The 14,987-nt window shown below is 39.9% G+C and overlaps 1 protein-coding gene across 5 annotated transcripts in view; it reads right to left on the reverse strand.

The window, feature by feature from the left end:
- Nucleotides 1–9,821, reverse strand: part of LOC139965732 (phospholipid-transporting ATPase ABCA3-like) — a 69,911-nt gene extending 60,090 nt beyond the window's left edge. For all 5 annotated transcript variants that reach the window (XR_011792375.1, XR_011792376.1, XR_011792374.1 and 2 more), the window contains exons 1-3: nucleotides 9,481–9,821; nucleotides 6,297–6,371; nucleotides 4,687–4,760 (exon numbers count right to left, since the gene is read on the reverse strand). Coding sequence is in view for 1 of the 5 variants with exons in the window: in XM_071968392.1 (XP_071824493.1) it covers nucleotides 4,687–4,760; nucleotides 6,297–6,350 (128 nt within the window). In the remaining 4 variants the exon portion in view is untranslated. The remainder of the gene's footprint in view (nucleotides 1–4,686; nucleotides 4,761–6,296; nucleotides 6,372–9,480) is intronic.
- Nucleotides 9,822–14,987: the final 5,166 nt, after the last annotated feature.

Consider the following 14,987-nt stretch of genomic DNA (forward strand, 5'->3'; position numbering starts at 1 on the left):
AAAAGGGTCTTCCACTTCTCACCCTCAAATATGCATTACTTCCAGATGTGAGTCATGTGCTCAGGTGAGTTGTATTTACACTCCTAAGACCATTTTGTCTTGCCTAGTGTAAACTGTTGTATCCTGTTTGTCTTCTTGATAAGGAGCAAACTGCACATTGTAAATGTACAGTAAACCAAGCTAACGGCATGCATTTCAACACCAATCAAGAAATATAGCATCATTGTAATGATGTAAGAGCCCGAAATGGATCAATCTATAATGTGTGTACCAGCCTGTGACATCAGAATGGCGTGTCACTGTTTATTAGCACTTAACCCTACCTAGGCTATTGACAAATGGGTAACTGCCTCTATACCAAAGGTGAAGTCTGAGCTAAACACTGCCATGGTAACATTGATTCCCCGGAAACTTGCAAGTCCTAGACTCAGCTATGTGATATGGAAGGTGGCAAAGGACCACAGGTTAACATGAACCCAATAAGGCTTCAAACAATCATATTTGGTAATACTAGAAGATTTTAACATGAAATCCTGTACTAAAAGCATTAGGACCATGCATACTATGTAGTACTGTACATACTCTTCTGTAGCCAAAGATCAATTTCATGCTCCTGTACCTTCCAGCTTTGCATGTAGAATCAATGTCCCTTGATAATGTTGATAGTGTGACCGGATTGTATGGTTCATAACTCAAAAAGACCTAAATTTGGTTGATTGAATCAGTCTACACTGTACATGTAATCTTGACATGTAAGCCCAAGGGTTTGACGTATATATGGAGATCAACATAAACAACAACAAAATCAACAAAATATAAAATTTATGTATCTAGATATGGAAACATGCTCTGGTCACTAAAATCCTTCACTCTCACTCTGCCTCAAGATAAATGAGTGTACTTTGCCAGTAATATCTTTACAAATTTACTGGTCTGGATATTTACTTACAATCGACAAAGCTTTAACTGTTTGCAGTCTTCTTATTCACTTGCATCTTAATCTAACAAAACTATAAGTACTGAATTGGTATCATTTAAGCACTGTGCCTCCTTATCCCACATTTTGGACATTCACCAATTTAGCAGCAGAAAACTCAATAAGGGAAACTAAATACCATGTGTGTGAAGTTCCTGCAAGCTGACCATGATGAGGTGTTGTGTTTATAAGGCAAAGGCAATGGCAAACTCAAAGGCAAAGGCAATGACATGTCCTTCTAGATGTCTTTGTATTACATGAAAATTTACAAAATTATGACTTATTCTAATTCTACCAATTTATCTGTCATCCAGAAACCTTTTCAAACTACAGTTAGTAAACATGCAATGTATTGTCGTTGATAAATCTCTAATGCCATTTTTATCTATTGGAAATAACGTGGTTTAAGTTAAAATCGAGAGAACAAACATTTGATGACGTGAACTGAAGTTTCAATAGAGTAAAATTCCCTACTCTGTAATCACAGATGAAGGCATTCAATGAAGGTGTGGAAAGAGTTGGGTCAAATCAATGATATAACTGTAGTATGCATGGCTTGGTCATTAATCAACAAAGTCCTGATAATAAAAGCTTTTTACGGTGTCTCCATTTGATAAGCATAGCAAATAATCACCTATGCAACAAGAGGTAATAAACTGTACATATACACATAACATCACATGTTTTTAACTGGCAAACCAAGCATCATTTACTTGATCGCTGGCACAATGGATGAGAATGCACTGGGGAGAGGAATTTGCCTTTGTTGGTGCTATTATCCATGGCAACCAGTTCCATGATTCAGATAGCAGATGAGAGGTAATGTTGAACTCTGGTACAATTTACAGTTTTGCACACTTTTACGGTGTCACTAGACAAGTATACAGACAACCACACAAATTCACCAGAGTTCCCTACATACAGGTAGAGGATGTTTCATGAACTCTGGTACAATTTACACAAACACAAAATTACTACTGTATTACTAGACAGACAATTTCATACTGAATCTGTGTTCCCTACAGTGCATACAGGTGGAGGATGTTTCGGAATGTTGAGCTCTGGCACTACTTACACACAACTACCAATTCCTGTATTATTAGACAGATCTATGCAATTTAATGTATTCAATGTGCATTTCAGAACTTCTGTGTCTTCAAATCAAAGAATACCTGTCTAGATAAGTCCTGCAATGACAGACCTTTTTGACAATATATATATGCTACAAGGTCTTGGTGTTCAAATTCACATTGATGGAGGTACTAATTCCTCTGTACAAATCTGTCAATTACTCTAACACATACTGTACACACACAGCAATCCTGAGATGACTTGCATAATTACAACAATTCATTTCCCAGTACAATTAGGGAAGATAACCTTGAAAATATGCATGAGACAAGCAGATGAGAATGCAAGAAAGAATTTCCAGTCTTTCAATTGTGTTGCAAAGTACCATTAGTTCTATAAAAGTTGTTTATCATTTACAATATTGAAAAAACATATTCAATCAGCAAATGATACAATGATCATTGGCACAACAGAAGAGAGCTCGGGCCAGGCTTTGACTAATACGGTCGCCAACACACCATTGGCGATTAGAATTAGCTTTGGCCAATAGTAAAAAATGCACAATGCTTGACATTTTGGCGAGTGACTCGTGGGCTGGCCAAACCCCAATATAAGCAAGGCTATCATTACAAACATTTCACAGAAATGATTGAAGCAGTACCTTGGCAACTTGAAGCAAGTTTAAAATGTAAACTGATTTTTATCAATGACCAATCTCAATGCGAATGATCTGTGTAAAATCGTTCACAAACTTCACAGAGCATTTATAAACTAGTGTTTGCACGGGGTACCCACCTGACGCGATATTACCTGGTTCTTAACTTATTACCAGAATCCTACGCAAAGTGTCATTTTTTGGGCAAGCCAATGGTTAGGCAAGATTTTCCCATTGACTTAGTGTGGTGTTAGGCTACCATGTGGTACAAGATAACAGCAATAATGAAAGTATTCCGTGGATATCTTACAACTGCGTCACAATTTCAGCAAATAAACAGATGGTTAGGCTAGATTTTCCCATTGACTTAATGTGGTGTTAGGCTACCACGTGGTCGAAGATAACAGCAATAATGAAAGTTTTCCACGGATATCTTATAACTGCGTCACAATTTCAGCGAATAAACAGATTGAGTAGGCTTCAACAACATGGTAGCCTAACACCACACTAAGTCAATGGGAAATCTGCCTAACCTTCCGGTTGCAATTTTTTTTTTTTTTTAAATCACACTTTGCGTAGGATTGGGGTAATAAATTAGGAACTGGGTAGCATCGCGTCGGACACTTTCGTTATTGCTCTTATCTTCGACCACATGGTAGCCTAACACCACACTAAGTCAATGGGAAATCTGCCTAACCATCGGTTTGCCCCCCCAAAAAATCACTTCGCGTAGGATTCAGGTAATAAATGAGCAACCTGGTAGTATCCCGTCGGGGGGGGGGGACCCGGGTTCCCAGATAACCCGTTCACACACTAAACAATATATGTCTGAGAAACATGATTAAAACCCCAAGACAGAATGGCTTACGAAGTTCTTTAATTTCCAATGAAATGACATTACAAAAAATATCATTTTCCAAATTCATGGAACTACTTGATGTACCTGTACTCGTATAGGATACTGACAATGTGTGTTGATAGAAAATCAGTGAAGATACTAAGTACTACAAATGTCAACAAAAGAAGATAAATGGAAGATTAATAAGTTTACATTACCCAATTAAATCTTTTGTAAACAGTGTAATTCTCTCTGTATAAATACACAGTTGGGTTTAAGTGATATCAACATCTACATTTAATTAAGCAGATTTTACCTTGCTTGATGCTCTAGTTGAAATACTGTACGCTTTCAAACTAAACTAAATCAGGAAAAAATATTTTAAGTTGTAAATTTATTGTAAAGGAAAATGTCACAAATATTGAAAACTAATATTCATGGAGGAAACTGATATTCAACCAATGAAGATTGATAAAACATACATGGGAAAGAGAAAATGATGGGAGAGAAGAGAATACAAATGCTGGATAAATGAAAGAGTTTTAGTATATATATACTTTCAGGCTCAGCCATGACAGGTACTGTGTTCAGCTCTTGTTTTATCCACAAATTACTGCAAATGTCAAAGAAGACATTCACTAAATCACAGCAAACTATCAAGTACTGTTCTTAACATTGGAAGTAAATCTTGGGAGTAGAAAATTCTTACTGGCAAAATCATGTTTGGCCTTTAGCATCGCCGAATTTTGATGAGAAAATGCTCCAAAAAAGAAATCCCATTAATGCTGTCCATAAAGTTTTTATGGTCAAAACTTTGACTTTTCAGATGAACAAAGTGATTGGAAACTTTGACTTTCTAGCAGAGTGGTTAAGATGGTTAAGCCGTTTTGATATGCTTTTTTATGATCCAAAGAACACTATATTATCATCAATTTTTTCATCAGCGAGGAATATAACCAGAAGGTCCAAGATGCTTAAATAAGTGATACCTTGCCACATTTAACATATATATGAGACTATTCAATGTATCACTGTAGACAACTTTTTCAAGCTTTGACCACTGTATCACTCAACAACGAGATTCACCAAATAGTGCTATGGATGTTGAGTAAGAATAGATAAAATGACAAACACAAAGGTACTTACCGAGCAATCAACAACAGACAGGTGAGGCCAAATGGCATCAGTATTTCTACCGCTGTTCCTATTGGTCTTCTTAGCTGAAATACAAAAGTTGATATTTACCACCCAGAAAACGAAATCGTTTTGTGCTTAAGATGCCTAAACATACTCAGTTTGGGTAAGCAATACATGTTAATATACAGGAAGTTGTGCACACCAATATGAAGGTTATCTATTGATTAAGGCTGCAATGTATAAAGCAAGGTATCAAGAATCAGTTATGATGTTGACAAAGTATCAACCATTGAATTCACTGGTGAGGATTTTACAGTATAGAAGTTTTATTCCAATTACTAATAAAAATACCTTTAAGATTTTTGTTAATAGACTGAGAGTTCTACATGAGACTGTGAAATATTTTGACAAGCTACAAGTCATCTGGTAGAAATCACCACACAAATTGCCAGTCTGAGACCAATTGAGATAACCTATTGCCTCCTTGAACCAATTTTACCACCATATGAAATAACATGTTGACCCCTTGTAGCTGAAACTGGATAAGGGCCACTTGTGTGTGCATACAGCAATACTACATATCAACTTTCCTTGAACTTCTGTAGATGACTGAATGTTCTATTAAAGACTTATAGAGCCCCTTCACACAACTTAACTGAATTTGACCAAACTATGTTCACCAAACGAAAATCATACCATTGGAGATTTGACAGATTTATTAATTTATAGCTTTAAGTTGGAAGTTATCTTGTTTAAAAGGTTTCAGACTTTGACAGCTGTCAACCTCTTTTGACCCCTACCAGTTTCAACCATGGGGCATCTATCTACCAAGTATGACATTGATTCAACTTGTGGTTGATAAGATATCATTTCTAAAATTGGTTTGGACTTTTTCAAATTAAGCCCCACCAGCTCCTGAATGTTATAATGAGGTCAAAGCTGTGTTTGCAATGAGCATTACTAGTGTAGTAACATCACAATATTTTAACAAGTGTGAACTAAATCGGACATTCGGTTGAAGAGATATTGCCATTATATGGCCGTCACACACACACACACCTATACATACACACGCCAGCACGATTGCAAAGGTTACTGAGCCTTTGACATCGTAACCAAAAGCCTTGATATCATTTCTACGTAAACAGCAAAAATGCTGGATTTAAACACATAACAATCCTAGTCGAAAAAATACGATCTAAGTACTATGGATGGTCTCAGGAAATGGGAGGTTATTGACTGGCGGGGTCTGGTTATAGAGTGAGCAGTGTTAAAAGGGGACCAGTGTAGAGAGTGCTGTGGTTGTGATGAGACAGGTAAGCAAAGAGTGAGGTAACAGATAAAAGTTTCAATTTATATATGCAGACCTAGAGCACCAATAAACGCAGAGGCCTGCTCATATGATGGCATATTAATATCATACAATGAGCATTTATACATAAATTAAATTCAGCTCCTTTTCAAAGTCACTAAGTATGAAATTTGGTACAGTATTTAAGTAACTTCAGATACCCTGTGTGCTATACATTTCTGATCAATCATGAAATTCTAACCTGCGCAGAATAAAAAAAATGTAAGGAAAAGTAAAGCAAAGCAGACAATAATTAGGCATCACTTACCTGTAGAATAAAATTTTTCCACATCAACAGCATGAGCTGCGATAACCACCCCATTGTGGAGAGTTCTTCACAGTTCTGGAATGAAAGCAAACACAAAAGGAGATGTGTAAATACCAAATGGAATTGGTTGTCAACACAGTGCAAACATAGAACTATACTTAAGAGAATATTGTGATAAAAATACTAATAAATTACTAAAAACTAAAAAAAATTCTATAGGAAATAAGAAAATGCTTGCTATATATTTGCAATGGAAAATTGAAATATCATATAATAGGGCAGAAAGCTTACAAAAGTCATACATCACATAGCAATATATATGCAAGTGACAAAGTTGGTGCTTGAATATTACCTATATTATTCAAAACACAAAAACATAAAGATAAATATAAATATAGCATAATGGGACTGTCGCTGATTTTATGTGATTAGAAAACTATGCTCTGGTTTGACTTCACCAATTGCATCAACAAGCTGGCAGATATGAGCAAATTAAACCTGAAGTTGTCCATTCTACATGTCCATTCCGTAGTTATATAACCTAGGCCTAACTAAACACTCAAAAGTAGGTTATCATTTACTGTTTTAAAGGGTGTGAAGACTCGCGCAAAAAGAGACGTCTAATGCCGGTAATCTGACCTAGTTTCGAATGAGGTGTAACAGAAGTGTCATACTAGTCAGTACATACAGCTACGGTCAATACCCACAGCACATTGTACAAACAATACAGCGATGGACATCTCAGGTCCAGCTAAAGATAAGGCCGTGGCTATTCTTACGACGAGTCGTAACAATTATTTATAAACTATTCTTACGACAAAGGCAAATTCAAGCGCAGTAAAGTAAATAAAGCAACTGCGCATGTAGTAGGGGTAACCCTAACCCTAAACATAACCCTAAACCTCAATCCTAACCCTTACCCTAACCCTAACCGGAAATTATTGTTTCTCCTCGTCGTAAAAATAGTACTCCGGGTCATGAAAATAGCAACTGCGCATGCGTAGTCGGGAATTATTCTTACGACTAGTCGTAACAATAGCCACTTTGTAAAGATAACAAGGTATCACATTTCATTACTGTACTTTCTGCCTTTGTAGCGACACAAACAAAACGTCACTTGCAAGCAACAGAAAGTTCACTTTTTCAGATGGCTGCTCGCAGTTTGGGGCAAGTCTTCAATGCCTTTAACTTCCAACTTTTTAGTTTCCGGGCCTAGCCTATTTATTTTTTTGATGGCAAGGATAAGTAATTCTTCCTGATTAACTAAAATTTAGACCAAAAAGCGATGTTGGTATGCATTATCTGTTAACTTGTGAAACCTATCCTGCTACAGTAACGTCAGTCAAACTAAACTTGGTCTAGAATACTAGAGCACCAATGGTGCAGAAGCTCATACCTTTTCGAGCTGAAAAATGTAGGGCCCACAAAACCAATTTTGGGCCTGTGAGGGATACCCCCCCCCCCCCTCCGTTAGCAGAATCCTGGCCACACCACTGGCTATAATTCCTATTTTCCCCTTTAAATCCTATTTTACCCACTCTCTCAAACAATACCACTGACCTACCCTAAATTAAACTTTCTCCCCTCTACCTTAGCAGATATAACAATCACTCCCTACAAGACATAACTTCACAAGCTGCCTACATACCTCAGGCTCAAAGACTTCTAAGAATCGGCAAGTGCTGATTGGCTATAGGGCTCTCATGCTTACAGTTCAACAGTTAATAACAACTCCCAGTCCTGCTTTAATTCCACTAACAGCCTTTGCAGAGCTTAACCACAAATGTAAACAAACACTGCAGGGACTGGGAGACAAATTAAAGGAGCTTTGGCAAAAAGTGAAGGCTCAGATTTTTTTAAACAATGGGGATTAATTGTAATTAATTAACTTTTGACCAAAAATTTTTAGGCATCACCTTATTCATACACAATCCAACAATCATCAGTTCAACTTTGAATATGATCCATCAAAATCTTGAGGAGATTGAGATATTTGAAAGTATTACAAAGAATGACCCCCGATGACCCCCTAAATGACCTTTGACCTCAATTTTCCGAACACCCCTCGTAACTCTCATCCCGAGGAACATTGTGACCAAGTTTCATTATAATTGGCCATACACTGTACGAACAGCAGCAATTTGAAAATATAGGACCGCGGCCCGGGCCACAAAAGACCCCTAGTTGATCTTTGATCTCAAATTCATGAACACCCTGAAGGTAAAACTACCATAGTATAGTCAGTATGCGAAGTTCGCCATACTGCGAAGTTCGGGCACCCTAAGAAATACACAATTTTCACCATGAAAACCTACAGGAAGAGCCAAATTTCACCAAAAAGTACGAAGCTACAGTTATTTTCTCTCCAAAATGACCTGTGTGCAAGAAATTACTTACATATTTGTCAATAAAATGACGAAGATCTATGAAGTCTGTTATAGTTACTGAAAGAGCAACAGCGCCACCAATTTTTACCAGCGCCACACTGTAGGTTGCGTGTCCGAACTTCGCAATACTCTAGCAAAGAAATACCAGTTCCACAATCACGAAGAATTTTCTTGGAAAACAACGTGAAAACAGTTTGCAGGAAAGAAAGTTTGGCCGTGTATCGTACTAAAACACAATTCTCCCACCATATGAAGTATATTTTCTGGTGATTTAGACCAGAAGATTTAGTTTTGGGGTCTTTTAAGTCTTAAGTGGCCGAACTTCGAAGTCACCATCCTACTATCGTGACAGACCCTCAACATTGTACCATGGAATCTGTAGGAGAAGAAGCATTTTGCGTATTTCCACAAAATGGCCCATTACGGCCCACAGGTGACCTTTGACCCCAAATTTTGGACCATCTCTGATGGCCCTATACCCAATGGTCCTTGTGTCCAAGTTTCATGAAATTCCATCAAACACTGTGTGAGTGGGAGCGGTTTTACCAATTGTTGACGGATAGAGTGATAGAGCGATAGACGCCGCACTGTAACAATAGCTCACACCAGCATGCTGGTATGAGCTAATAATTAGGCCTAGGGCCCAGCCTATTCCTAACTTAATGCAGGCCTAGGTTAGCCTTGGCTACTACGGTACTACCATAAGGCCTATTTGAAATTTAGCCGAATGAACTAGCCTAGTATTCATATTGTAATTTTAGCCTACCATGACGTTAGGCTAGAATTTTCATATTTACCTGCTATCAGGCCTACTTGCAATTCGAATTTTCAAAAGTTCAGTGTTTCTTCAGAAGGCTCGTGATACAACAACAATAATAATTGGCCCCAGGTAGGCTGTCTAACTTTGGTCCTTCGTAGTGTTCCTCATTCAGAAAGTTGATTTAACGACTAGGAGGTCGTATTAATAAATGAGCAATCTAAAGTAAGCAAGCTTGGAAAGTACAGTGTGCCCCAACGTACATGTGCATTAATTCGCCGGACAACAATTTGTCAGACGTTCGATCTGTTCCGCTTACACAGTTAACAATAACGCTGTAGCTAGCTGGGTATCGGTTCGTGACAGCGCAGCTTAGACTGTTACCTAAGGTGAAATATCTTTGCTGTTACATAGCTGTTGTTGCGAAGGAGCAGATGCATATTCATTAGTGAGTAAACTGACCCCGCCCCAAGCAGGAACAATTTCCATCGTTCACGAAAAAATGATATTTTGATATTTTGTTTCATCTAGAAACAACTCCTTGGTTACCAGTGGCGGCGGAACCGGGGGGGCTTGGGGGGCTCAGCCCCCAATGAAAAAGTTGAGGGGGCAAATGCATGATAAGCCCCTCCAATATTTACCAAGGCTCCGAAACGTGCATCTGCCCATTTTTCAATGCATACTTGTCGATCTGTCCGATGCACACGTATACTATATAGGTGTAATAATTTTAGTAATTGCTGGGGGACCCTCGGCCCGTCCCCTGGCTATAGACCACATTGTCACCCCAACCGCGTCTTCACGCCCCGTGAAAAGTGGAAGCAGTGAGTGTGAGTACCAGTAAGCGTAACACAACTTCGTCTTAGGCCAATGACTTGCCTCATTTCAGCCAGTTCTCCAACATCCCCTTACTTAGTGGCGGAGCGTCCATATATACAGTCAGGGGGCGGATGCCCCCCCCCCCGACAGACTCAAATGGACTGCTGGCGCCCTTTTCGGCTTTTCAATATACTTTTTACTTATTCGCTATTATTGACTATTTTATTGCGCTCTCATATACCTATTGACATTTGTCATATTCTGTTGGTGTAATTTTCCGACAAAATGGCGACGACACCTATTTATTCTCCGTTTATCTGCAAATTAGCAAGGCCCGGAAAGGGTCATTTCCTGCAATCTAGGGAGTATCTTTACTCCAAATTTTTCTGTACGCTCCGCGCCAACCTGTGGTGGCGCTCCGCTTAGATAGTGTCGAAAGCGCCCCTACAGACCATTCTTGCCCCCCCCCCGATCAATACCCCTAGCTCCGCCACTGCCCTTACTACACTCAAAAACGTCTTTGCGAGTACACTACGAGTATAATAGCTACTCTCTTAAAACACCATCGAATATACAAATCAGTGGCGGATCCAGGATTTCGCCGAAGGGGGGGCCCAGATGGGAAATGCCTAATCGTCGTCCTGGGGGAGGGGTCTAAGGCCCCACTCCCCTTTGGAAAAATTTCACAAAATATGGAGGTCCTCGGTGCAAGCTGGTGCTACTTTTCGTGAAAGTTTGGAGTAAAATTTATTTCCAATAAATCATGTATTCATGGTTTGCCGGGCATATATTTGCAATTTCGAGCAATGAGCTGGGATTTACGTCTTTGGGGAGTAGGTGGTGATGCAAACTACTTTTTACCAGGCTACTCCAGGCCATTTCATCTTGGATGTCCCCTTCCAGATGGAGACTATTGATGCAGTCAGAGTGCCACTCTCACCTTCACTTTATCAGAATGATGGTGTACTCTTTTTGCAAATTTATTTTACAAAAAAACACACGCACAGTGGCGTAGCTAGGATTTTTTGAGTGGGGGGCCATGGGGGGCTGTTCTTTCTTGTGGGGGGGGGGCGGAGTTTACTATCTAAGCGGAGCGCCACCTTGGTTGGCGCGGAGCGTACAGAGAAAATTTGAGATTTCAGCACCCCCCAGATCGCAGGAGATGGCACCTGTGAGGCAAAATAGCAACCAAAAAGATGTGCAACTTTGGTGACAGAAATGCAAAAAAGTTTTTTCTCTTTCATGCTGACTGGCCTTGCCAACTCAGCCAGACTTTTAACTTGAGGGAAGTTGGCATCATTTCTCGTTTCAAGCTGTCAAGGCCTTTCTCCCAACTCAAACCCCTGTGGGCTACCGGTAGATTTGCAGGATATGCCCACATGTGGACTTAAATAGCATTAGAGGAAGGGGGTGGAAGACTAACACGCATCGATGTTTCGGTAATGGTCCACATTGATGGCTCGGTGCTTATTAGGCCATTTATTGGGTTTCTTGAGGCAGCTGTCATCAGAATCTGGCTTTTTGTGCCAATCGATGACCGATAACATGTATTGGTATGTAAATTTCTTCTTCATATATCTAGCAACACTCTAAAAACAAATGAGTGGATTTCATTCCATTGGAGTGATCACTCGGCGCACTTCAAATTAAGAGTAAAATTTAACTCTATTGGAGTTAACCCTCACTCCTAATATGAGTGAATATAACTCTATTAGAAGTTAAGATTTACTCCAATGGAGTGGAAATTCACTCTTATACCGGAATGTGCTCAGTGATCACTCCCATGGAGTGAAATTCACCTATGTTTTTATCAGTACAGTACAGTGCATATCATCATAGACGTACGTACGTACGTACTACGTACGTTCGTATATCAGACGCACTCGATACCCACGATACGATACGGTCCTGGAGAAACTATTTCCATTCATCATATTTTAAGGCGATACAGTAGTGAGTATTGAACAGGCACAGCCGCATGTTTGCAGGAAATTCAGAATTCCCAATATTTTATATCTCTACCAGTAGTGAAAATCATGTTTCGACAGTTTCGTGGACATAAAAAGTTGTTTTGTGGAATATTCAATGACATATCAGGGGCGGATGCAGGATTTGTGACAGGGGGGGGGGTCTGACTGGTCCAGCCGCGCCTGAACGTAAGACTATCTAAGCGGAGCGCCATCATCGGTTGGCGCGGAGCGTACAAGAAAATTTTTGGCTTTACAAACCCCCCAGATGGCCGGAAACGGCACTTCCCGAGTATTCTAAGCAGCATGTACCTAGCCTGAAAATATGGATCTCATGTCTGCAATTTCAGGCCCCCCGTAGCTACGCCACTGATCACGCATGGGGCACTTTCCCTCGAACGCGGTAAAAAAAAAAAAATCAGGATTTTCAAAAAGGGGGGGCCCGGGCCCCCCCTGGATCCGCCCCTGCAAATTACAATGTTTTTACAGACTTTTACGTGCAATCTGAGAAATTGCAGACTTGACACCCATATTTTAGGGCTAGGTATTCGCAGCATAAAACACACGGGAAGTGCCGTTTCCGGCCATCTGGGGGTTTGAAATAACCCAAAATTTTCTTGTACGCTCCGCGCCAACCGATGGTGGCGCTCCGCGTAGATAGTCTCCACACATTAGCCCCCCCAATAATTTTTCCGTTCCGCCGCGCCTGCTGGTTACATGAATTCTACATTAGATGTAAAAAGATTCTTAACAAATATCTTATTTTTGAGAAAAATAAAATAATATATGAAACTTAGGCAGTACTAGACCATCTATTTCTATGAAGATGCACAGACTATATCCACACCATTTTTGCACATAAGAATCAGAGCTGAATGGGATATATACGACGAAGGTAGATTCGATTACTTATAATAGTTGCTAGAATATTCGGTTATCTTTAAGTCAAATAATTTCATTATATCATTATGCAGGGCGAAGTTATGATTTTTTTGCCGGCAGGTTTTTTACGAGCAAGTTAATTATGTCTATTTAACATCTTTAGAAACAGCCCCGTTACGATTTTGAGTCAGTGAACCATCAAGAAACAAATGAGCAGGATAGTTTTAAAATATAGGCTATATGCTCAACTGAACATGAGACTTTCCGACAGTTATAAAAGTTTAAAGTAGGCGTGTAATTAATTTCTTCTCGCTTCTCGGCCTTTTGGCTAATATCAAGGGTAGCATTATGTTCCCCTTCTGGGGAAATCGTGATACACACACAGGCTGACGATGAATCACATGTAGTCACAGTCTTGATGCAAGGGGACTGGAGTTGAGAGCGGATCCGTCGTTTAGTCAGGGGCGTATCCAGGGGGGCGCAACAGGCGCGCGCCCCCCTATTGGCCGTCACAAAAAAAAAGTTTAGCAAAAAAAAATTTCAAAAAAATTGATGACGACCTTTATGTGAGATGTCGGTGATCGCTCAACCCCCCCCCCCCCTCCCGTATGCTTTATTTTTTGTTTGCCAAAAAAAGGTTCTGGCGAAGTTCGGCGGCATAATAGTTTTAGAAACATAGATGGTAATTGTGTTTGTATTATCACTATAAACACTAAGTGACATGCCAGCCATACTAAATTGTGCATTTTGTGTCCATATTTACTGGAAATGTTGCTTATTATTAAGGTCGAAAAATGGATCACATATGGCCATGGGCGGCGATCCTGGGTGGAGGGGGGATATATCCCCCCATGAAAATGGGTGGAGGGGATGTAATGCACCATATTCCCCCCCCCCCACCAAATGCCAGGGATAAGAATGTTTTCATGCCTACATTTATGCATCTTCGTTAATGTATACTGCGTTTTTTTAGCTTCATTTCTCGCCTACCATAAACGCAGTGCGATCTTTTCAAATAAACCGTCTTTATAAAGCTAAAATAGTTGACTGTAGGCTTCATTGGCCCTATAACAACAAAATGTATTATTGCGCCCACGGTATTGATATAGTACATATATGCACCCTCATAGTATTCATATAGGCCCTATAGTAGGCCTACACACGTACATGTTCCCTCGAACAGCTGAGAATCTCATGTAACCAGGGTAATGCTTAATACACGTTTCACCTGGATGCCCTAGCAATCGGTACCTAGGAATGTAACTATGTGTAATTGTGTATTGCATGTGTATAGGCCTATAATAGCCTGCATGAGGCCATTTTCTTCATCGAATAATATAAAAGAGCTCTCGAACATTCTAACGTTGCGCCTGAAACAAGATTGACAGGGGCAATTTTCCCAAAATAACACCCGAAATTAAAAAAAAAGTATTTTGGATCCTGATTATGAGATATTTCGGACATGACATCCCTATTTTAAAGTTGGGTATATGCCGCTTGGAAACCTCGGGAAGTGCCGTTTCCGGCCATCTAGAGGGTTTGTTAATTCCAAAATTTTCTTGTACGCTTTGCGCCAACCCATGGTGGCGCTACGCTTAGATAGTCAACAAGGTCATATCCCCCCCCCCCCCACTCGGAAGTACGGATCGCCGCCCATACATATGACACTCGAAAACAAAAAATGTACACCCCTCCCCTTAGACCCATCCCCCAGGACGGCGATCATTCATGCCTGACGACCCCCCCCCCCTATTGAAAAATCCTGGATACGCCCCTGGTTTAGTAGTTTGGTTTTTCGTGCCCAGGTTCCTTCCTGGGTGACTTTTCTTAAAAGGTAATTCATTTGAAGCTGTAGTTTACCTATGTGCAGTGGCGTCGT

This window comes from Apostichopus japonicus, chromosome 3 (assembly GCF_037975245.1).
Source record: "Apostichopus japonicus isolate 1M-3 chromosome 3, ASM3797524v1, whole genome shotgun sequence".
Classification (NCBI taxonomy): Eukaryota; Metazoa; Echinodermata; class Holothuroidea; order Aspidochirotida; family Stichopodidae; genus Apostichopus; species Apostichopus japonicus.